Source organism: Tachysurus vachellii, chromosome 1 (assembly GCF_030014155.1).
Source record: "Tachysurus vachellii isolate PV-2020 chromosome 1, HZAU_Pvac_v1, whole genome shotgun sequence".
In the NCBI taxonomy this organism is placed as follows: Eukaryota; Metazoa; Chordata; class Actinopteri; order Siluriformes; family Bagridae; genus Tachysurus; species Tachysurus vachellii.
This window is the reverse complement of record NC_083460.1, coordinates 34,703,591-34,726,977: the sequence shown is the minus strand read 5'-3', so window position 1 is coordinate 34,726,977 and position 23,387 is coordinate 34,703,591. Positions and strand designations below refer to the sequence as shown.

At 38.3% G+C, this 23,387-nt stretch overlaps 1 protein-coding gene across 1 annotated transcript in view; it reads left to right on the top strand.

The window, feature by feature from the left end:
• pcsk6 (proprotein convertase subtilisin/kexin type 6) overlaps nt 1–23,387 on the top strand; it is a 56,371-nt gene that overhangs the window by 2,122 nt on the left and 30,862 nt on the right. Inside the window, exons 2-9 of the mRNA XM_060884355.1 lie at nt 2,089–2,193; nt 4,397–4,507; nt 6,340–6,483; nt 8,058–8,134; nt 10,502–10,590; nt 18,115–18,287; nt 19,927–20,139; nt 21,943–22,043. Coding sequence (XP_060740338.1) covers nt 2,089–2,193; nt 4,397–4,507; nt 6,340–6,483; nt 8,058–8,134; nt 10,502–10,590; nt 18,115–18,287; nt 19,927–20,139; nt 21,943–22,043 — 1,013 coding nt within the window. The remainder of the gene's footprint in view (nt 1–2,088; nt 2,194–4,396; nt 4,508–6,339; nt 6,484–8,057; nt 8,135–10,501; nt 10,591–18,114; nt 18,288–19,926; nt 20,140–21,942; nt 22,044–23,387) is intronic.

The window sequence follows — 23,387 nt, the reverse complement described above, 5'->3', positions numbered from 1 at the left end:
GGGGATGTGGTAACTTAGTGTTTAAGGTGTCGGACTGCTTTTTTGAATGTTGTGAGTTCAGATCCTAGGTCCACTAAGCTGCCACTGTTGGGCCCTTGAGCAAGACCCTTAACCCTAAATTGCTCAGTTGTATAAAATGTAAGTCACTCTGGCAAATGCTGTCGATGTAAAATGGACACAAAGCTCCCTCATACTGTAGCTCCAGGGTACCCATTTCAGGGTTTCCCGCAGAAAATTTGTTAGTTAAGGCGGTAAGGTTGGGTGGGGGGGTGGGTCTTCTTTGTGAGATAGACCACAGACTCTGTACTACGTTTAACAATTATTAAAAACAGGCACGTGCAACCTAGCTAGCAGGTGAAGAACTCAAACAACAAAATCACCAGCTAACTTACTTTAAATTTGCAAGAACTATAGATTAATACAGTAACAGGCTTAAATAAACCCAAAACATAAGTCCACTTACAATTCTCACGGACAAGCTTTTTATCAACTGATTAGTTATCCTCCAGACAGTGACGGACCACGTCTTTCTCTCATTTCGGCTGTGTGGCACGTGTGCCCGCTCACGGTGTGAAGCGCGTCCGTGTTATTCTCCGAGATGCACTTGACGGCCTTTTGTGCAGCGGAATTTTTTTCTTGGACGACCTAGTTAAGGCGGTAGGGTTTCCCAGCTTAGGCGGGCCGCCCGAACTGCAAAGTGCTGCGGGAAACCCTGCATTTCAAGCCTCAGTTATTGTATGCATGTTCTCCTTGGGTCTGTGTGGGTTTCCTTCAGGAGCTCTGATTTCGTTCTATCTCCCAAAAACATGCTGTGAGTATAGTTGTTGTGAAATTGTGTTTGCATGGTGCCCTGAGCTGGACTCGTGTCCTAACCAGGGAATATTTCTACCTCACTCTGAGTGTAATGTTTCACAATAATTAGGCAAAGCAAATAATTAGGTAAAAAAAAGGCAAGCATACAAAAATATACCCCAAAACAAGTTGCAGCTATTCATGCAAGCTGTTCATTTATTCATCTTACACACATGTAATTGGTCTAGTGGAACTAATAGATAATGTATGAAGTTACAGCTCTGGCAAATGGAAGTATGGAAGTTTTAGAGTTTCTTGCAAGTTTTAGCTTTTCAAAGCAATTAACAAAATTTTGCTGATTAATTGTTTTGCTGATTGTGAAAATCATTGCTGCTTTGCTTAAATCTCTGACCAGTGGCCGTGTGTGGCCTGTTCCTGAGTCCTAGCCCAGATTTACAAAGTTGTGATTTTGAAATTCCATATTTTTGTGACGGGCAGCTTTGGTATGCCACAGCAAGCAGGAAAGAATATCTGTCTGCCAGTCTGTTTGACTTCTTTGTAGGAGGCATGGTAAGATGTCTAGACATGTGTGGTCTGCGGTGAAATGTGCTTTTTACCTTCACAATCAAATTCATATGTAGCTTTATAGATGTGTACTTTACAACACAAGACTCGAGAGCTTACAGCAACTTTTTCCTCCCCAATTCAAGTCACACTATGAAGGTGTTTGATGCTGTGATTAACGAACACAGTACACATATCCTGTTATAGCATCACAGGATGTATGTTATGCTAATTGTTGCTTTTGCATGTACTGTACAGCTCCACTAACTAGAATGAGTATGAGGAGAACATCATACTGATTACTAGCCAGCAAAGTCAGAAAGTAAGTCAGCAAAAGAGAAAATACTGTATGATCTCAGCCTGCACACAGTGATGGAAATGCGCTTTGCCAGATGCACATGTGCACACATTCTTGCCTACACTTTTAGCCATTTTGTCTGGAGTGCATTATTTAACATCACAAGCTTTCAGATGGAGGAGAATGTGTTTGTTGGACCAAATACGCTATATAAATTGAGCTAACTAATACCAGAATGTCAGCCTAAGATGATTTGTTACAGTACATTTTTTGAAAGGCAATTTGATCTTGAGATTTCTTTTTAATGTGATTTTTTTAGTAAATTATATTCAGTTTTTTTTTTTGTCAGGCGCTAACATCCTTTACCTCACTGCTACTTTTTTGATTACTTATTGTTTGTCATGTTTGTGTACCTGTTTATTTATTACTCACAGATTGGTGAATTGGAGGACCACTACCATTTCCATCACAGTCATGTGGTGCGCAGATCCACCTTTGCCACCAGGGGCACACACAGTTTCATTCACATGGACCCCAAGGTGAGTCATCTCTTCCCCAGATCCCATGCACACTCTCATCTTTCTCTTTGCACCAGCTCTATTAATCTGCACCTATAAATGCAGCTCCAGGCTCATTAAAATGACAGTGCGATGGGCATCCACTTATCCATAGCTTTATTTGACAGTGCAGCCAGGCATTCAGAGTTAAGCTGTTTCCCAGGGGCCAGAAGTTGCCCCTCTCCTGCCAAGATTATCTTCTCTTGACAGCCAGGCTCCCAGGAGCAATAAAACTTGAGGTGCTGCTCAGTTGGTGAGCAGCTTTGCAAAACCTCTCTGATCATATCATGCTCCATAGCCTGGAGTGGTGTGGCAAATACTCAATAATCCATTTAAACGATGTCAAATTTCAAGCTAGAGGCTTTGGGTTGCTTCATTGCTGTACTAGGCCATTAAGCAGAGAAACCACACTAAATGTCCATGTCTACATTTTGTTGTTGCCAGTGGTTTATCTGACACAGCTGGGATATTAGGATATAGAACCTGCATATAAATAGAGTTATTTATATAGAGCTTGGTCTCTTAAAATCAGACCCGCTGAGACCGTAACCATGTTAGCAGTCCTTATTATTTTTTTAATTGAGTTGGTAAATATAAAGGACTTCTTGAAAATGGCCAGCAGAATGCTTGTTTTCTCATTGTAATTTCATTTGATTAACAAATCTAAGTTGATTCATTAATGAAATGGCTTTTGGCCATGCCTGAGTGACTTCTTCAGTTATTGTAATAATTATTATTGGGCTATTATTTACTAGCACTGATTCCACCTTCATTCCATTTGGCCAAGTGGATTTAACTAGTAGTGTGTAATGCAGTGCATTTAACTACAGACATGAAGGTGTGTAGTGCTGTGTGCTGTGTCTTCTTTAGTGTTCGTTTGAAATATCTTGATGATCGAGTTACCTGTGTGGATGTGAAGGACTCCAGCATGCACCTGGAGGGCAACGACTGGAAATGGGCGATCCTCAGCCAGTAGAACTTTGCTTATTGAAAGAAGACGACATCAGTTCAGTGTCCATCATGCTGCCATGTTCATCACACTGGGCACCTACAGTATGCAATGTGGCTATTAAAAATATAAGCACAATAAGCATATTTTTATACTGTACCTCATAGTTTTTGGCTAGACAGAATTGTGAGACTTTAAAATGGGGTCAATGATTAAAAACAGTTGAGAAACCCTGGCTGATTTCACAGCGATAAATGTAAAAAAGTTCCACTGCCAAACACCTGTGTTTTCAGGGTCTAAGGTTTTGTCAAATCTCAGCCTTAAACAATTAAAATGAACAGTGGCAGATTTATATCTAAGAAAGTTTAACCAATTGCTGTAGTTATTTCATTTCATATACTGTGGATGGCAGATGTATTTAGTACCTGTGAATTCACAGAAGAGCTTCATAACACCAATGCAGGTCACATAGCTCACTGGCATGAAGCTGAATTCACTGAGAATGTTAACCATCATCCTGGCATGTAATGGATGTAATTTGCTTGTCCACCAGGTTCAGCCAGGGTGCCACATGTATTATTGGTGTCTGTTGTTGTTGCTCAAACTGATCCACACAAGTCTATTCTGTGCCATTGAAAAAAATCAACTTTAGTAGTTCTGGCAAGAAACTTGTCTTTTATATTTTGGTTTCCAAAATATCTATGTTGTGCCTGGTATGAGCCTTGTGGTCTTATTTATACCAGACTATAGCCATTTAATACTTAGACTGGCTTTATATTTGCTGTGATGTAAGACACAGCATTGTTCCTTGTCTAAGCAGAGGTGAGCCCACTAAGGAGTGGTTGTCATCGCCTCAGCCTGTAGATAAGCAGCCTAGATCCTACTCTTCTATGTAAAGTTCCATGCACCTGCTCCAGAAGTTACCATTGCTCCTCCCAGTAGTGGTGTGAGACATCTCTGAGCACCTTAGGTGAGCCTTGTTCCGCATGACGTTGACAGATGTTATTAGTTAGATATGTGTGGAACCTGCACTGGTATTGCCTTGAAGTTTCTAGGGAATGATCTTGGATGATGGTGGTATTTATGGCAAACACTGTGCCATAATTTGTTATGTGACATTGTTGTAATATCTCAGAATGCATGCACACACTTTTACGGTGTTGTACACTATCCCTGTTATGCAGAGTTTCAGACGTTTCTGGAGGTTACATGTGAAGTTTGGGTTTGTTTTCTCAGGTGGATTGGATCCAGCAGCAGATAGTAAAGTCTCGAGTGAAACGCTATGCTCGCAGCGACCCCAACTCCATCTATTTCAATGACCCCAAGTGGTCAAACACGTGGTACCTTGTAAGTATTTTATTCATAACAAATAAGGTTCAGATCGCATACAATGCACAGTTGTGTGTTTTGTTCTTTTAATAAAACTTTTAGTAAAAAATCTTAAAAAATCTTTTAATATATATATATATACACACATACATATATATATATATATATATATATATATATATATATATATATATATATATATATATATATACACGTATACGTATGTATATATATATATATATATATATATATATATATATATATATATATATATATATATATATATATTAATATTAATATTAACAGTATAGTTTATATACTTTAGAGTCTTCTGCTACTTGTGAGACAATATACAATTAAAATATTAATACTATTATAACTTCATCAGATGTGAGAGTGTATATAGGGCCATTGTTAATTAATGGCTCCACTGTTGTGGTCTTTTGACATTTAGTTAATCATATGAAGAGTGTGACACAATGTGAGAAAACACTTTTTTAGTTGTATAAAGCCTCTGATTGTTATGCTAATTATTTATTTAGTTTCTGCATAAAAATACATTTCTGCTTTGCCCCATTATTTCTGGCACACTCTTAGTATTAGAGCTGAACACTGCAACTTTAAATAGGATTGCTATACAAAGCTGAGCAGCCGTTATTTGTTTAGAATAGCTAAATAGGCAGTAGCTGGACTAAACAAAACAATTTAAATTAGTCAGCAAATCTAACAAATGCCATTCTACCTTTTGGATCTCCAAATTCCTGTATGCTTTTGTGTTCATTTGTATAGCTCATCTAAAACATTCTTTTATTAGTATGATAAAAAAAAAACATGACATTACTTATTATTGTCTTGAATTAAATGAAAATGATTAAAGCCTTGTATACAAATGGATATTGCTTATATATTTAGAACACCGGGTCAGAAATCAATTCAGTATAGTGGTTAAATATTGAAATGTATCCCCTATAACTAGGTTCAGAAAATGCAAGTGTAAACTGATGAATATGGATGTTTACGGAGATTAGTTTTATGGTTAGTGTGTTTCTTTCAAGTGTATTTATTGTGGTGTGTGCCATTGTTCTTTACACCCATTTATGCAATTAGCATATTGAAAATGAATAGCATACTGCACTTTTAATCATGGGGTTGTTGTCATATATTTAATTCTCTAAATATTATGCACCATTCAATTTTCATGATGGCTATTAAATGTCAAAGGCGAATGCTGGAGCAAAGCTAACTTCCCAGATGCCCTTTTCAAATTTCTCAGTCCCTTATCATTCCAGTATGAATTAAACACATGGTCAGCTTTTACAAATGGTCCTTGACTATTCAATGTGCTGTCGAGATTTCTGGATACATCATTCTCTAATCTCTGGATATGTGAATCTATTACTGTATATGAAAAAATGAAGCCAGATATTCAAAATGTCCTAAATGTCACGTCAGTGTTTCCATAACTCCCATAATCCTCTTACCATGACCTTATCACAGGGCCTTCCCCTCTTGCTATCACTTGATTACTAATGACTCTTGCTTGTTTGCAATTGCACTACTCCCTTTTTAATAACCGGGATCCTTGTTGATATTTTGAAGTCTATTGTGAGTTCAAGCTTTTTTTAGCTCCCTGTTTTGAGCAGAGTTCACATTACATGTAGCTTATTTTGATTTGTTCAGCTTATTTCTGTTTTCCAATTACCTGCTGATTTCTGAATATTACCTAGTCTGGTTTATTTTTTAATTTTTAAATAAATGAGACACTCTTCATTTGTGTTTGCGTGCAAGCTTTATGACATTGAATTGAATCCACATACATGTATTGGGAGAACATCTGCCATTTTTTGCAGCATTGCAGTGATAAAAACAGCCGGTGTCGCTCCGAAATGAACATCTTGGCGGCCTGGCAGCGTGGCTATACAGGTCGAAATGTTGTCATCACCATCCTAGATGATGGGATTGAGAGGACCCATCCTGATCTGGCCCAAAACTATGTGAGCAGCCTTCTACTACCTTTGTAGACCAATGTGAATGACGTATGTTTTTAGATGTCTCACATTGTGGTGTGTGGCTTATAGCGAGCCATTCTGTTAGATTTTCCCTTTAAACACATTGAAATAAAATGATTGCTTTGTAATTAATTTGTACAACAAGAACAAGACTGAACATCAACACAGCAAGGCTTGGAATATATGGAATACAATAGCACATTGTGTTATTACTTTTTTATACAACGCTTCTAGAAACAGGAAAATTAATATAAATATAATAAATTAACATAAAACAATATCTGATATTTCGCACAAAATATGGCCAAATATTTTGCTTATTTTTGCTCCATCATTGAAAACAGTTCCCAAAGAAGTTGCAACTGGATAGTCTTGCTATGCCAAGGTATACTGTGTGACAGCCCATAGTAAGTGTAGTAACATTTTCAGTGTAAAAGACTATTGGACGAATTGTAACCTAATGTCATCAGCACAGAGCGGAGTAGACTGATACAAACACTGAAATGGACCATGGCACTCCAACCATCAAATTAGTGAACCGGAACTGACTTGTTGTATAAGAGAAAATATTTATCATTTGTGTTTCTCTACACCAGTGTTACTCATTGCGCGGCTCGCGAGACTCCTGCGGCTCGCCAAGCTTTAATATGCGGCTCGCATGGCAGTAAATAATACGATGATATGATCATGTGGTTAAAATTTTTTCCATTTAAATAACATTAAAAACAATCAGGGAAGCATAAAATAATAATATATATTTATATATATTATTTGACTCGTCACTGACTCACTGCGTTCTGCGCAATAGCCAGTTTTTAGCGGCCTGCCAGAAGCTAGTTTGTGTTTCATGCTAGTTAACAACTTGTGTTTACTGTACACACGGACTAAAAAATGGATCGATTTCTTATCAAACAATCCCGCGCACAAAATGAACAGCAACAAAGTAATGTGACAGTGACAAAAGAGGTAACTGATGGGGAGCATGCATCATCCACAACTCGAGTAATTATTGTATTGCAATATTGTACATTGTATTTAAGCAGGTAAGCTATTTAAGACTGAATAACTTGGCATACTTTGCGGCGAAAGTGGCTCTCCTATTGACTTTGTCCTATCAGTGTGGCTCACATGCAAAAAGTAGACCACTGCTCTACACTCACAAAAATAAAAAAAATTGGCTGCCGATCAAATTAATTTTTAACCATATGCTTTCTTTGTGATGGGCAAACAGTGCTATACACACCTTAATGTTGATTTGTGAAAATACAATCAGTGCGAGCAGGTTTAGTGCTGTTCTTCCTTCTGGCATCACAGGATGTAACCTTGCCATAAATAAATTTCATTTCTTTACCTGACACTTTGGATTACTACACTAAGTTATGTCTTGTGTAGGGCCCAATTTATAACCTTCTCTGTAATAGTGTGAAAATGAGAGATGACCCAAATGGGAAGAAAGCCTGGGCAATATAATATGATATATATTTATTTATTTATTTCACTGTTTATGGCTGTTGCTGGAGGTGATTTGTTTGGTTCTTTTCCTTCTTGCTTGCACTCAGGACCATCTAGCCAGCTATGATGTCAATGGCAACGACCATGACCCGATGCCGCGTTATGACTCTAGCAATGAAAACAAGTGAGTGGTATGCCATATTCCACAGAAATTTCTGTGCATTTCAAACATTCAAACACTGTCGTCAAAAGGAATTGGGTTGTTAATTTAGTTCTTGTGTTAAAAGAGGTTTTACACTTTTTAGACACTGGTTTATGGTCTGATGTTGGTTTCTTTAGGTTTGTAACGAATCTACTCTGTTGTTAACAGATGATGGAGGTTTGTCAAACCAAAACCTTTTCCAGAAATACCTTTAGACAATATAAAAGAAGATACAGCCATCATGGTGGCTGGTATGGATGCCCTGTATAGTGTGCACAGGAAAATAGAAAGCTTATTCTTTGGGTCTGATCACTATCACCATAGAAACAGAGCAACCTAAACAAATAAAATTTTATGACTTTTTTTTGCCTGATCTTACCAGTTTAAAAAATATCAGATGGCAATTCATCTTAGAATGCGTCTTTCTTTTTGTTTAGATTTAGTTTTCTTTATCATAGTAAATAAGAGCTTGATCTTGAATTACTGTAAATTACCGTAAATTAAAGTTGACAGACTTTATAAAGTACGGTACAGTTACTTCTCAATCTATGGGGCCATGCCAATTTCTGACAGGATTAAAATCCCAGGCACACACCAGTAATACTTGAATTACCCCACCCAAAATGTAAAGATAATGCAAAACTATTTTTTCTGCTAATCTATTCCTTTGGCGTATTGGAGGTACTTGAGTCCTATTTTACTTTGCTTCCTGTTAAAGCTTGTTTTCTCAGCAGCACCACATTCTGTGTGAGGTTGTCATATTCATTTAGGTCGACAGATCTGTTAACAAGCTCTGTGGCCTCTGCAACAACTTTCTAATCTATGTGCGTGAAGAGTGTCAAATCCCAAATGTCTCAAACTATGCCACTTTCATAATATAGTTTCCCAACTTTTTTCCCATGTAACTAGTGAGGCATGTTTTGCTGTCAAGGCACAGCACAGAAGTCATCCAAATCATGCGGGATTGAGAACGGCTTGGGTTCTAATTAAAAAGGGGTTTGCTCATCAATAAACACCTGAATTAACATCTGTTCTTGTTTCTCCCGCCTCATGTTTACAAATTGTCTCCACGATACACCTGACAGGAGCTGTGGCAAAACTTCAATTGAAACGTCTCCCTTATCTTGATTTTTCAATGCATTCAACAGTTTGAGATTCTCAATTAATTTTCCTGTTCACGCTTAGAGCTCTAATCTGTGCAGAATGGAATGAGCCTGTTGAAGCAGAAAAAGTAGGGGGAAATTCAATTAAAAGAGTGCTTAAGTGTGCAAGTTTAGGTGGTGCAGAGACTGAAAGTGCAAATACTAGCAGGAGAATGATAACAAGAGAGATTAAGATGGAGGTAGATAGGGAAGTATTAGCATCTTTATTATTTACTTAGAATCAACAATATGTTCGAGCTATGGAGGTGGAAAAACTCGGATGCCTCCTTTTTTTGTTAGCAACAGTCTAGCCAGCTAACTGATGACAACTTAATATATTTGTACATTGATTGATCTAGTGCTATACATTTACATGTAGCTGTATTTATTTAAAAGTAAAAAAAAGTTTCAAAAAACGGTGCTGCTTTATATACCACAGTCTTGATGATTTGACACCATTTGTCTGATTTGACTATTAAATTTGAATTGAGGGGGCCTTTTCATTGGTTTTCCTTGTCAGAGGCTGAAAATTAGGAGTTGGTTTTACTGGTTTATTTATATACAACATTAATGATCTAGGGCACAAACTCCACAGGGAATTGCTCCTCTGCAGCTCCGCACTTTGTAGTCTCGCCCTCCCCTGTTTGTTTAATCCCAACTTTCACACTGCATTATGCCCGGCTATGCCCTGGGTCCAGCTGTGATGTGCCTTCTCCCCTGTGTGGTTCTGTGCTGGATCAGTGTTCGTCTGTCTGCAAGTAGTTAGCATGCGTTTCGTAGAAGTTGTTTCTTAAAAAACTGAGAGGATTAAAAAAATCCGTGAGATCCACCAGTAATAATTGCGTTACACCTCTTCCTCATATTAAAGATATCCAGCCTGAACAGAGCTTAAATCTTATTTATTTTGCCAAACAACTTCTTTAAAGGATTAGGAAATATGCTTGGTGAAAGTCCCAGGTCACTTTAATTGAAATGCTTTTTTTTTTATCAGCAGAACTGCAATATGTGCAAGGCTGTCATATTCATTCAATTTTGTTTCTCCAAACACTGTGCTTTTTTCAGCATTCTGCTGCTGTGCTTCATAATGAGACTGCGTACAAACCAATAAGGTGCTTTCGCATGCAGTGATAAACTCATTAGGGAAGGAGTATCAGGGGATGCATACTTAATACTGTCTTCTGTATGAATCTCTCTGTCTGAATCACAGGCATGGGACCCGATGTGCTGGGGAGGTGGCTGCTGTGGCTAACAACTCACACTGCATTGTGGGGATTGCATACAACGCCCGAATTGGAGGTATGTTATCTTTCAAAAAAAAAAAATGCATAGTCCTGCAGTACACATCTGAGCTAATTCTGAATTAGTTTCTACTCTGAGATTATTTATATGTTTATGCAGGCCATTTTCTTTCACCTGACTGCCCTGAACAAGCCATTAGCCATAAGGTCATCATTTTTATCAGTTGAATATATATATTTCTGTTACTAAAGTGATGTCTTTCAAAAAAAATCATCTGTAGTGGCTTTAGCCTCTGGTATATGTTCTGTTGATTAATGTGTACATTTCTATATCTGTAGACATTAAACACACTGTCAACTGACTGACAGGTCAGCTAGGAATAGTGTCATTAATAACCATGGGATTGTCATGTTATTATTAAGAATTAAAAGAATGAACCATTCAAAGTGTTATAAAAACATGACTCTCTACAAAAAAACAAGAGGTGTGCAAAGGCCCGGTGGGTTCGTTAAAAATGTGGACCTTAAAGATATTATTCAAAATGCCTTGTGATTTTCAACGAATATTTGCTTTTAATAATGAGCGAGAGATCATTTAAGAAATTATGAGTAACTGTGCTAATTCTGTCTGTAGCATATTTACATGAATTAGCCAAAGTAATAGAAACTCAAATGTGGTTTTGTCTGCTTTTTATTCTATGAACTGTATTTGATATCACCTTTTTCTTATATGCTAAAAGCTTTTACACTTCAGGCGGTGTAGTTTTCTTACCTACTCAGTTGCTATAATCACCTTTAGTGTGAGCTTTGGTCTTCTTGTGCAATTGCAAAGAAAAAAACAGGTTACAGAGGTTTAAATGAATAATGTATCTTTAGACCTTCCATGAATGCTTAACCAATAAGTCATGTACTCATGATAGGTCTTGAGAATCGTCTCATGCAATTTCTTTTAATGACACATCAGTACTTATATCCTGACCTATCTTGAATATCACTCAGATGTCAGGCTTGCTTTACGCGTTAAGAACCCGATATACTAAGCTTTTTCTGCCTGGCTTAAGATGCAGTCAAGTATGATTCTGCTTAGAAAGTATTTTTAGATTTACTGAGGTTTAGTCAATTAGAGCCAGCCAGTGTTGTGCAACCCCCCCCTTTTTTTTTTACAAGGTGTAAATTCGTATAACATATATTTGACTCCTTTATAGGTTGTTATAAATATATATAACACCTTTTATAGAAGGAACTGACACTGATGAACACTAAGCCTATTTAAATATTGCTTATACTGCATGGCTGTTGAATTCTCTAATCTGATTGGTTAGAAATGGTTGATGAAGTTTCTACAATGCCTTTGGCTGGCTTTCCGTGTCAGAGAAAGCACGCCTTACGCTTTAGCTTCCCTGGATAGTAGAGTTGTATGATTTGGGAATGCTGGCTGGTGGGTAGGAGTTGACAAACTAGGGAGTAAAACAGTTATATTTTAGTCTTAAGTGAACTGCAAAAGAGTCAAAATTCTGAATTAGTTATTAATGTTGCAAAACAGCACATTTTTCAGTATAATATTCACTTTTGTATGAGAAAATCCTCATCCATACTGAATCCTTCAAGTCTTTACTGTTAAAGGTCTATACACTTAAATTGCATATATAGTTTTCATCATAAATACAGTATACAGCACAAATGCAGATATCTGCTGGTTGTCCCAAAAGTCTCCATACAAACCAATTTTTTTTTCTTTTTATTTTATTATTTTTTAAAGAGTGTTCATTTCTCTTATGTATGGAGACCTTTGGGACACCTTTTACAGATTATGAATGATTACTAAACCAAGTGACGCTAAACAGACCTTGTGGTTAACGGACACATGGCAGCGAAATGGCAGCACGCTTTTCATGAGCCATAATAAATATTTTTGATACTTAATTCCTGTGCAGATGCCAACCTAACTAAAAACTAAAAGTGCCTGTTTACATGAGAATATCTGCCATAATTAGCGGCTTACAAATGAATCAGTCTTTCCCTTGAGGGAAAGACGTGTTGAGATCCTGTTTACCCAGTTCTATTTTGGTAACAGCAAATCAGTTTGCAGTGAAACGCAGCTTGTTAAGAGCGAGGAGACATGAGAGAGACACATTGAGCCTCACTTACACTTTCACACACATGCATATACACACACTTGTATGTCTTTGTGGGGTATTTCCTGCAGCTACCCCTACCTTCAATAACCAACTGGCTTGTTTAGAACTTTAAATAAAATTTATGGCTGGTGATAAAGCAATATTCCTTATGGGGACAAGCCAGATTTCCCCACAAGAGCAAAAATGTCACACATTATGATCATTATGGGGACTTTATGAGGCACCTCTACTGTTTCCCTGAATGTAAACTTAATGATTTTTTTTCCAGTTTAGAGACATAGCGTGCTCATATAGATTTGATTTTCTGATCTTTGCATACAATTCCTAATTAGTAATCACTTTTCCAGCTTCGAAACATCAAATAAAACTGTCATACCCTGCCTGGGTTGGTTGGAGACAACTGCAGGGGCTGTATGAGCTGCAAGGAGCTTGTCTCACATACATGTGCACACACTTGAAGACAAATCTGTAATTAACTCAATAGCGTTGTTCCAAAAAAAAAAACCCAAAAAACAATTGCAGTACTAGACACTAGTGAACTGATAATTGTGTCTCTGATAAATTCAAATTCTGTTTATTTGTATACTGCTTTTAACATTTTCCATTGTCTCAAAGCAGCCTTACAGAAGTATGGGAACAGAAGAGAGAGAGGGAAAAAAGAAATAAATATATAATAAGAAGAAAAAATAAGGATAAAAATAAATAAATCAATATATAGAATTAAAGTTCAAAATTAATTTAAAAATATAAATTTAAAATTTAAGATACTATATATCTATCCCGATCCCTAATGAACAAGCCGGAGGAGACAGCGGCAAGGAAAATCTCCATTAGATGATATGAGGAACAAACCTTGTGAGGAACCCATCCTCATTTGGGTGACATTGGACAGTAACTAATGTAAATGTAAATACTGAAATGTAAATAAGCTGTGCAACAGCTTTTTAAATGTAAAATGTAAATAATAAAAAATGCAAATGTAATATTAAGTAATAAGAAATGTAAATAATAACAATGTAAATTGTAAATAATAAGCTCTGCAACTTTGGCAAATGGGCCATCTCAGAACAGAACACACACTGGAGGTTAATAATCAAAAAGCACAGATTTTGGTTCCTGAATAATGTACATTACACAGGATGACACTGTCTGATTTATGAAACAAACCAACAGCATTAAAACAAACAGTGAATCAAGTGCAATTGATGAATCTGCCTCAGCTATGCAGATATCACCTTCCAGCCATCACTGATTTTTTCTGCTCAGGATTTTTTTTCAAATGTTAATTATTACATACAGTGGGGCATAATAATATTATCAGCTGTACAGTCTCGAGCTGGTTTAGGTTTTAGCAATCTTGAAACACAGCTTAATCACAGAGTATTAAGGTAAAGTATTGTGGTAATGCTCTGTAAATAGTTAACAAAAAAATAACTGGACATTATTTGTCTAATACTTTCTCAAAAGGGCTGTCAAATATTTGTGTATCTGGCATTTTCTACATTCTGCTGCTGCTGAAAAAGTTCCCGTGAATTTTCACACAAAAACCGTAATCAGTCAGTTTCTAATTATCAACTAATTATCATTAACATTCTTTTAAAAGCACTACATCTGACAGACTTGTTTTAAGTGAAAACATTGTCAAAATATAAAGTTCTGTTTCTGACCATTTTTCACATTTTACATCTGTGATCTAGATATCTGATGTTGAATATACTATATGACCAACAGTTTTGGACAGCTGACCATCACACCTATGTGGTTCTTCTGCAAAGGTTTTCACAAAGAGCACAATTTTATAGATTTTTTTGTATCCTATATCAAGTTAAATCAAGTCAAGAAGCTTTTATTGTCATTTCAACCATATATAGCTTTTGCAGTACACAGTGAAATGAGACAATGTTTCTCCAGGATCACGGTGCTACATAAAACAAAGACTGGGCTAAAGACTTAGTAAGTAGTCCTAGCCACATAAAGTGCAACTGTGCAACCCGGTGCAAACAGTGCAGGACAAAAAAAACAAGACAGACAAGACAGTGCAGGACAAAAGACAGTGCAAACAAAAAATACAAGACATTACACAAAAGACAATACACAAAAGACAGCACCTACCAGTGTAAATACTGTATGTTTAATCAATATTGTGTGTGTAGAAATACTGGAATGAACACAGTATTATAGCAGCAGTTACATGAGGTATTGTGAAGTATTATGCAAAACAGCAATTATCTGAAATGTGAGATAGCATGTGCAAAGAGCAAAAATAATGTGCAAAACAGCATGTAAACAGTTTGATGGATGTATATTGGAAGAGTTGTGTTTGGTGTAGGTCTGTGCAGTCCATACAGTTGATGTGCATGTGTGTCGTGCTCAGTACAGTTTTGTTCAGTTATTAAGGAGCCTGATGGCTTGTGGAAAGAAACTGTTACACCGTCTGGGGGTGAGGGCCTGAATGCTTCGGTACGTTTTTCCAGATGGCAGGAGGGTGAAGATTGTGTGTGAGGGGTGTGTGGGGTCATCCACAATGCTGTTGGCTTTGCAGATGCAGCGGGTGGTATAAATGTCCATGGCAGAGGGAAGAGAGACTCCAATGATCTTCTCAGCTGTCCTCACTATCCGCTGCGGCGTCTTGCGATCCTAGATGGTGCAGTTCCCAAACCAGACAGTGATGCAGCTGCTCAGAATGCTCTCAGTGGTCCCTCTGTGGAAAAAGTCAGGATAGGGGGATGGAGATGGGCTTTTCTCAGCCTTTGCATGAAGTAGAGACGCTACTGGGCTTTCTTGGTGATGGAGCTGGTGTTGAGTGACCAGTTGAAGTTCTCCGCTAGATGAACACCAAGAAATTTGGTGCTCTTGATGATCTCTACAGATGATCCGTCGATATTCAGTGGAGAGTGGTCACTCTTTGCTCTCCTGAAGTCAACAACCATCTCTTTAGTTTTATCAACATTTAGAGGCAGGTTGTTTGCTCTACACCCGGCAGTTAGCTTTTGCACCTCCTCTCTGCATGCTGACTCGTCGCTCTTGCTGATGAGACCCACCACGGTCATGTCATTGGGGAACTTAAAATGTTTTGATCTTGGCATTGCTACACAGTCGTGAGTCAGCAAGGTGAACAGCAGTGGGCAGATCATGCAGCCCAGTGCTCCAGTGCTCAGTGTGGTGGTGCTGGAGATGCTGTTCCTGATCCAGACTGACTGAGGTCTCCCATTCAGGAAGTCCAGGATCCAGTTGCAGAGGGAGGTGATCAGTCCCAGCAGGCTCAGCTTCTTAATCAGGTGCTGAGGGATGATTGTGCTGAATGCTGAACTAAAGTCTATGAACAGCATTTGTACGTAAATGTCTTTATTGTCCAGGTGGGTGAGGGCTATGGCAATGGCATTGTCCGTGGAGCTGTTTGGACGATATGCGAACTGTAGATGGTCACTAACTGGGTCTTGAGGTGCCTCATGACGAGCTTCTTGAAGCACTTCAAAACAATGGGTGTGAGGCCGACAGGACGATAGTCATTGAGGCAGGACACTGTAGATTTCTTTGGGACGGGGACAGTGGTGGTTGTCTTGAGGCACATAGGAGAAATGCTCAGGGAAATGTTGAAGATATCGGTGAAGACATCCGTTAGCTGTTCTGCGCATTCCCTGAGCACCCTCTCAGGAATGTTGTCTGGTCCGGCTGCCTTCCGTGGGTTAACTCTGCATAGAATTCTCCTCATGTCGACAGTGGATAGAGATGGTCTTCCTTGCCGGTACGTTGTTCTGCACCTTAAACCGAGCGTAGAAGTCATTCAGCGCATCTGGGAGGGAGGCATTGCTATTACAGGCAGGTGAAGCTGTCTTGTAGTTCTTGATCTCCTGTATGCCCTGCCACATGCGCCGGGTGTCTCCGCTCTCCTGAAAGTGGCTGTGGATTGTCTGGGCATGTGCACGCTTTGCTTCTCTGATGACTTGGGACAGTTTGGCCCTTGCTGTTCTTAGGGCCATGCCCGTCCCCTGTTCTGAAGGCTCTAGTCTTCAGCAGCGCATGCACTTTAGCAGTCATCTATGGCTTCTGGTTGGAGCGTTTGGTTATGGTCTTGGAGACGGTCACGTCATCAATGCACTTGCCAGTGTAGCTGGTCACTGATGCCGTGTGTTCTTCCAGATTGACGGAGTCGCCCATGTTTGCAGCCTCCCTGAAGATGTTCCAGTCAGTGCACTCAAAGCAGTTCTGAAGAGCAGAGGTAGCTCCTGCTGGCCAGGATTTCACCTGCTTCAGAACCGGTTTAGAGCATCTTGTGAGTGGTCTGTATGCTGGAATTAGCATAACAGAGATGTGGTCTAAGTAGCCGAGGAGGAGACGGGGCTCCGCACGCAGATCGCTAATAGCCTCAAAGAGTTCACCTAGAGCCTCTTTAGCATTAGAGCTGGGGGGGACAATGAAACACTCTGACAATGAAAACCGTGGTGAATAAAATGGCCTGCATCTAACAGTCACAAACTCCAATAATGATGAGCAGTAACTAGAAACAAGCACAGAGTTCTTACACCATTCCATGTTGATATAAACACACTCACCACCACCACGAGCCTTACCACACAGAGCTGCATTTCTGTCAGCACGAAATGAGGTGAGCTCATCTAGCTGAATGGCGGCGTCATTTCACTTCACTGGAGTTAAAGGTCCCCAGTTATTATAACTGTAATGGAGTGATGCATGATGGTCAGGTGTCCAGAAACCTTGTAATTGTTTAAAATTAGCTAGCTCAAACATACATTGAGTTCACCTTAATGAATGCAAAACAGTCTCCATTTGTTGCAACATTTACATTAATGACATTTGGCAGAAGTTCATTCGAGAGCATGTGAGATAGGAAGAAGTGGGCCGGCCTTCTAGGCACTGTCAGTTAATACCAGATAGTTCAAAACACAAGGGCAGTGCAGAGTCTAGTTTCAGATGTCGTTTGGCTCATTTTCTAGTTTTATTGGGGAGAAAAACACTGTTAGTAATATAATATAATCTCTGTGAATGTCAACGGATATCCTGGCAGTGTAACATTATGTAGAGATGATAAAATCGTTATATTGCACAAGCCATTTGTAAGTAAAAAAAACATGGCCTAATTTATGCAGATCTTGGGATAATGAACCAAAAAACGGAAAGCATTCTGCAGGCTATTCGTCCAAGACACAAGGAAACAAACAAATAAGTAAATGCAGAATTGCATCAGAATTGAATTTAAATAGAGTTGAAATTAGATATTTTCAGGTGATGGTTGTTTTCCTGAGATAAAGGGAATGATTTCAAGCATGCAGAGAATTTTCACACTGCGTGCACAATTTTTGATGGGTGAGAAAAGCTTTGGTTACAATTACAACAGAAAACTGAGTTTGTTATTTTCCCTGTTTGTGTCTATTTGTGAACATATGTTTGCATCTTTCTGTCTGTGAATGTTTTTGGTCTCCAAGGCATTCGGATGCTGGATGGGGATGTGACTGATGTGGTGGAGGCCAAGTCGCTCGGGATACGGCCTGACTACATTGACATTTACAGTGCCAGCTGGGGCCCTGATGATGATGGCAAAACTGTGGATGGTCCAGGCCCACTGGCTAAACAGGCTTTTGAAGTGGGCATTAAAAAGGTCATTTACACACATACACAACCCTGTCATTATTTTAGACGAACCAAACTCTTCTAGCTGATTTGACTAATGATCAGTATAATAGAAGACAATAATGATAAGTAAGGAAAGACAGTCTAAAAGTTTAAACAAGTTTTAAATGAGCTTTTGCTTGACTTTTGAGAGAGCTGCTGAGTTCCAAAGCTTATTAACATATTTTACTTTAGTATTATCCTAGTTTTCTTATTAATGCCTTTAGTTGGAAGGGTTACTAGAAGGTAGAATACTGTTGCCTGGCGCTAACAAAACATTAAAAATCCTTAGTTTATGATTAGGGATTAACTTCTAAAGCCATTTATGAATTTAAAGGTCAGGTTTGCAAGGATAACACACACATTGTTATATAATAATATCATCAACAGCTTCCTAGTCAAAAGTCTAGACATGTTGACTCATAGAAGCTTATCTACTTTTCTCTGTATTTGTTTATTTTTTAAATTATAGTGAAGATTATAGTGAAGATTATTATTTGTTGTAATGATTGTGACCTCAAAACTGTGAGATCCCAAATGGGATTATATAGTGATCAAATGGACTAAATGTAGCAATTTGAATGCAAAAAATGAGCAATTTGCACATACTTGTAGTTACTACTGTATTTAGGAGTGAGTCACTTGGGATCATTTTCCAACAGTCCTTAGGAATTCCCCACATGTTGGCACTTTTGATTTGAAAACTAACTGTTATGAACTAATTTCAAGCACAAGATTCCAGTTCAACAAACTGCACCAATGGAGTGCCAGAGTCTAGCACAGTTTGGCACTTTTCCTGCTCGGTTCAGAGACAGGTCACAAGTGCATGAAATCAGTGGCCATTTTATTGGGCAAGTTTAATTAGTCATCATTAGACAGGGAGAATAGTCAGACAACAAAATCTGACTCTAATCCATAATCATTAACAGAAAACAGGTACGAAGTACAGGTCGAAACCATAAAGTCTAATAAGAATAAAAAAACATAAAACAAAGAAACATAGGAAAAAACAGCTCAGAACACACATTAATATTAAAAAGAGTTTGCAATGTAACAAAGACACAGGAGAGTACAAATTATTCCTAGGATGAACTTAGAAATCTGTGCATACTTGGGAAATCACCATTGCGGTAGAGATAAGACTTAAATCCCAAAACTAAAATACAAATGCAAATGTAAATAAAGAAGCACATGAAAGGAGATTCAGAACAAAACTCGTTCATGACTGTTGATACTCTTGATTTACATGTTCACTCTTTGGAATCAAATTCAATTCTTCTGGCTTTAAAGAAAGACAACTTCAACTCTTCTGGGAAGAGACTTTAAAGCAAAGCAGGGTTTACAGTACATAGATCAGTTACTTGTCGACTAACAGGGTAGGGTAATAAAGGTAACATTTGGTAACAGACCAATGAAAGGGCAGTGGCAGAGACAGGACCAAAACCAGAAAAAGCACATCAAAATAAACAGAAGTGCATGCAGAATGAGTGACAAGTGCAAACAGCGCATGTCACCATAAGGAGAGTATATTATTTCTATTTTAAAATGCAAGTTAAATTTATGATAAAGTATACTGTAAAGTAAAGTTTTGATCTGCTGTGTGTATTTGTGTGCGTGTGATTGCACAGGGCCGTAAAGGTCTGGGCTCAATCTTTGTGTGGGCGTCTGGTAACGGAGGTCGGCAGGGAGATCACTGCTCATGCGATGGATACACCAACAGCATCTACACCATCTCTGTTAGTAGCAGCACGGAAAATGGCAACAAACCCTGGTACTTGGAAGTCTGCTCGTCCACCATGGCCACCACCTACAGCAGCGGAGAGTTTTATGACCGCAAAATAGTTAAGTCCTTCTTAAGTTCTTCAGCTTATTGTGCTGTTCTGGGAAGCCATGATCATGTGTAGAGGCATGAATAAAATGATGATTTTTACAAATATAATAATAATAATAATAATAATAATAATAATATAAATCTTTAAATAGGGCTTTAAATAGAAAGCAATAAGAAAATTTGATACCCAGAAAAATGATAAAATAGATACATAAGTACCTTAAATAAATAATATAAATGGATGAAAATTACTTGAGCCAGTTTTCTCCAGAAAGATATACTTTAGTGAATATGACTGCTTGATAATGATTTCTATTTTTTAATAGGCTCTGTACTAACATCACTCATTTTGCCTCATTTATTCACCACCAAATTATATATTCTACAGTATTTATCTGTAACATTAATGTCTTTCGTGTTAATTTCTGCTGACATTGCGATCACCTCTCATATAGTTTTTAATGATTGTAGGAATCAGGAATGATGCTTGTCTGGCAAAAAGCAGTCATCGTCTATCTGTCAGACACCTCCCACCCCCCAGATACAGCATTTCCTTACCAGGCACATTGCAACACAGCTAAGATGTCTCACATGCTTTGTTAGATTTGTGTCTTTTCCCTTCTGTCTGTTTGCTTGTGCAATGAGAAGAGAAGATCCAAAGATGTTGGCTAAATATTTGATCTGGCTGACAAAATCGATGATCTATAGAACTATTCAGGGAGACAGGCCAAATCTTTTTACATTTTTTAAGGTTGACTGTTCCCTAGGGCTTTCAAAACTTAAGACATGATCGGCTTTATTTCTTATTTGGATGCTGGTGTTATCTTAGTCATTTGTTCATGTGTGTATGTGTGTTTAACTGTGTATTACTGCATACAGACAACAGCTTAAGGATAGTTTTCTTGCTTTGCCTCTGAAATTGCAGCGCACCTATCCACGATTACATTGTACACCCAGTGAAAGCAGCATGAGGTTTACACACTTAAATAAACACCACAAATAAACACACGGGCTTTTACCAACAAGACTCCACAGGGGTCCCACTGGAAGGGAATAAAAGTCTCCAGAATTACTGGTAAAGATGTCTACAAAACAATCTTCTGAAAAATATATTTGATTTAGCTTTATTAGTGTAAACTCACACTGAAAATATTAGAGAAATCTAAACTTTATTTAAAGTGTTTTTTTTTTTTAACAGAGCTACATTAGTGCATTATACATACAACACTTTTCATAATAATGCTGGATGATATAAGAATAAAGAGCAAGGAATCTGTGATACTGTATGATATGATATTTTCAAGGGTGACAATAATTCTGGAGCTGACTTTATTTGCAGCTTATGACTTATTACTTCAGAGCAAGGGATTAAAAGGGCCATTCCAGTCCTTTAAAGCCACCCATTTGGCCAAACATTTACTCTCCTTTACTCACAAAAACTTCCAAACATGAAGCTTCAAATAGGATTTGAATTAAACCTTCTTGTACACAACACAAAATGGGTTTGCTTATTGTCATAAATACAGTGTTGGATTGTTTAGCCAAGCTGTTGTTTCAGGTGTTAAATAAGTGATTGTTCAGCAGTTGTATCAAGATCCCATGCGATAGATTTGCAAGTTAGCCCAAATGATGTATAAAATCTGGATCTCCCAAAATAGATTTATTCATAGGAAACTTGTTGAACTGCTGATACACATGGCTGAGTGTAAATACAGATGGCTCTTAGCAGGTTTCTTTTAAACATATTTAAGTCATGTCAGTGGCAACTGTGCCATTATAGCTGTTTTTATTGTCTTGCTTTTGCTTCCGTCAGATTACTACAGACCTGCGTCAGCGCTGTACAGATGGACACACTGGCACATCAGTGAGTGCACCAATGGTGGCTGGCATCATTGCTCTTGCGCTAGAAGCCAAGTGAGGTTACTTTTTATTTACTTTCTCTGTTTCTCTCTCTATCTCTCATTCATTCTATGTCTATGATTTATACTGTGCACGTCATTCTGTCCACGACTGTTCGGTTGAGGGTCTAAGCCAGGGGTCACCAACCTTTTTAAGACTGAGGGCTACTTCAAGGGAACTGAGTAGTACGAAGGGCTACCTGTTTGATACAAACTACCTCAAGAGCAAAATTGCACAGATCACTTTTTAATAATGATAATAATATTATGGGGGGCACGGTGGCTTAGTGGTTGGCACGTTCGCCTCACACCTCCAGGGTTGGGGTTCGATTCCTGCCTCCGCCTTGTGTGTGTGGAGTTTGCATGTTCTCCCCGTGCCTCGGGGGTTTCCTCCGGGTACTCCGGTTTCCTCCCCCGGTCCAAAGACATGCATGGTAGGTTGATTGGCATCTCTGGAAAATTGTCCGTAGTGTGTGAGTGCGTGAGTGAATGAGAGTGTGTGTGTGCCCTGCGATGGGTTGGCACTCCGTGCAGGGTGTATCCTGCCTTGATGCCCGATGATGCCTGAGATAGGCACAGGCTCCCCGTGACCCGAGGTAGTTCGGATAAGCGGTAGAAAATGAATGAATGGATGAATGAATGAATGAATAATATTATGGTGAAGAGACTGCTCACATGTCAATGTTAATTATTCTCCACAATTATTAACAATGATTTATACAACAATGATGGAAGGAATATTCACAAGTAATTTAGTCTTTTTCAAAAAATGTTCACATTTCTGTGCACCATTTTTAGTTTAATGTTATGGTGTTTTCAATGAACACATGTTATCTCTTCTTTGTCTGTAAATGTCTGTTAGTGGGAAGCCTGGCACTGCATTCTGCACACCAGTGTACTGTAATCTGGTGAATAATTTGACACTGCAAGTCTGAGTGAGTCTTGTAAATGTGCATCAGTAAGGCGTGTTCTGTGTTTGTTCTTGATAAAGTTCATTTTAGAAAAGGCTGATTCACAGAGATAGGTTGAACCAAAAAGGCAGACTGAAGTGTCTCGCCACATTGTGCCGCTTTGCCGTCGCCAACAGTCGTCCCGCAAATGAGACACACACACTTTTCTTTGACTGACGTAAAAAGAACTCTTCCTCCCAAACACTGTGAAAATGTTATGTTTTCTGTCGCTTTTCTGCCATTTTTTGGGGGGTAAATCACAACTTACTCCTCATCGTTGCTGCACCACTTCCTTGTGTCAGGAGTCAGACGTGACGTGCGCGCAATATTGACATTTGACTTCAGAAAAGGCCAGAGTTTGTTATATACATAAAACATTTTTGTTTTAATTTTTTTTAATTAAATAAAAT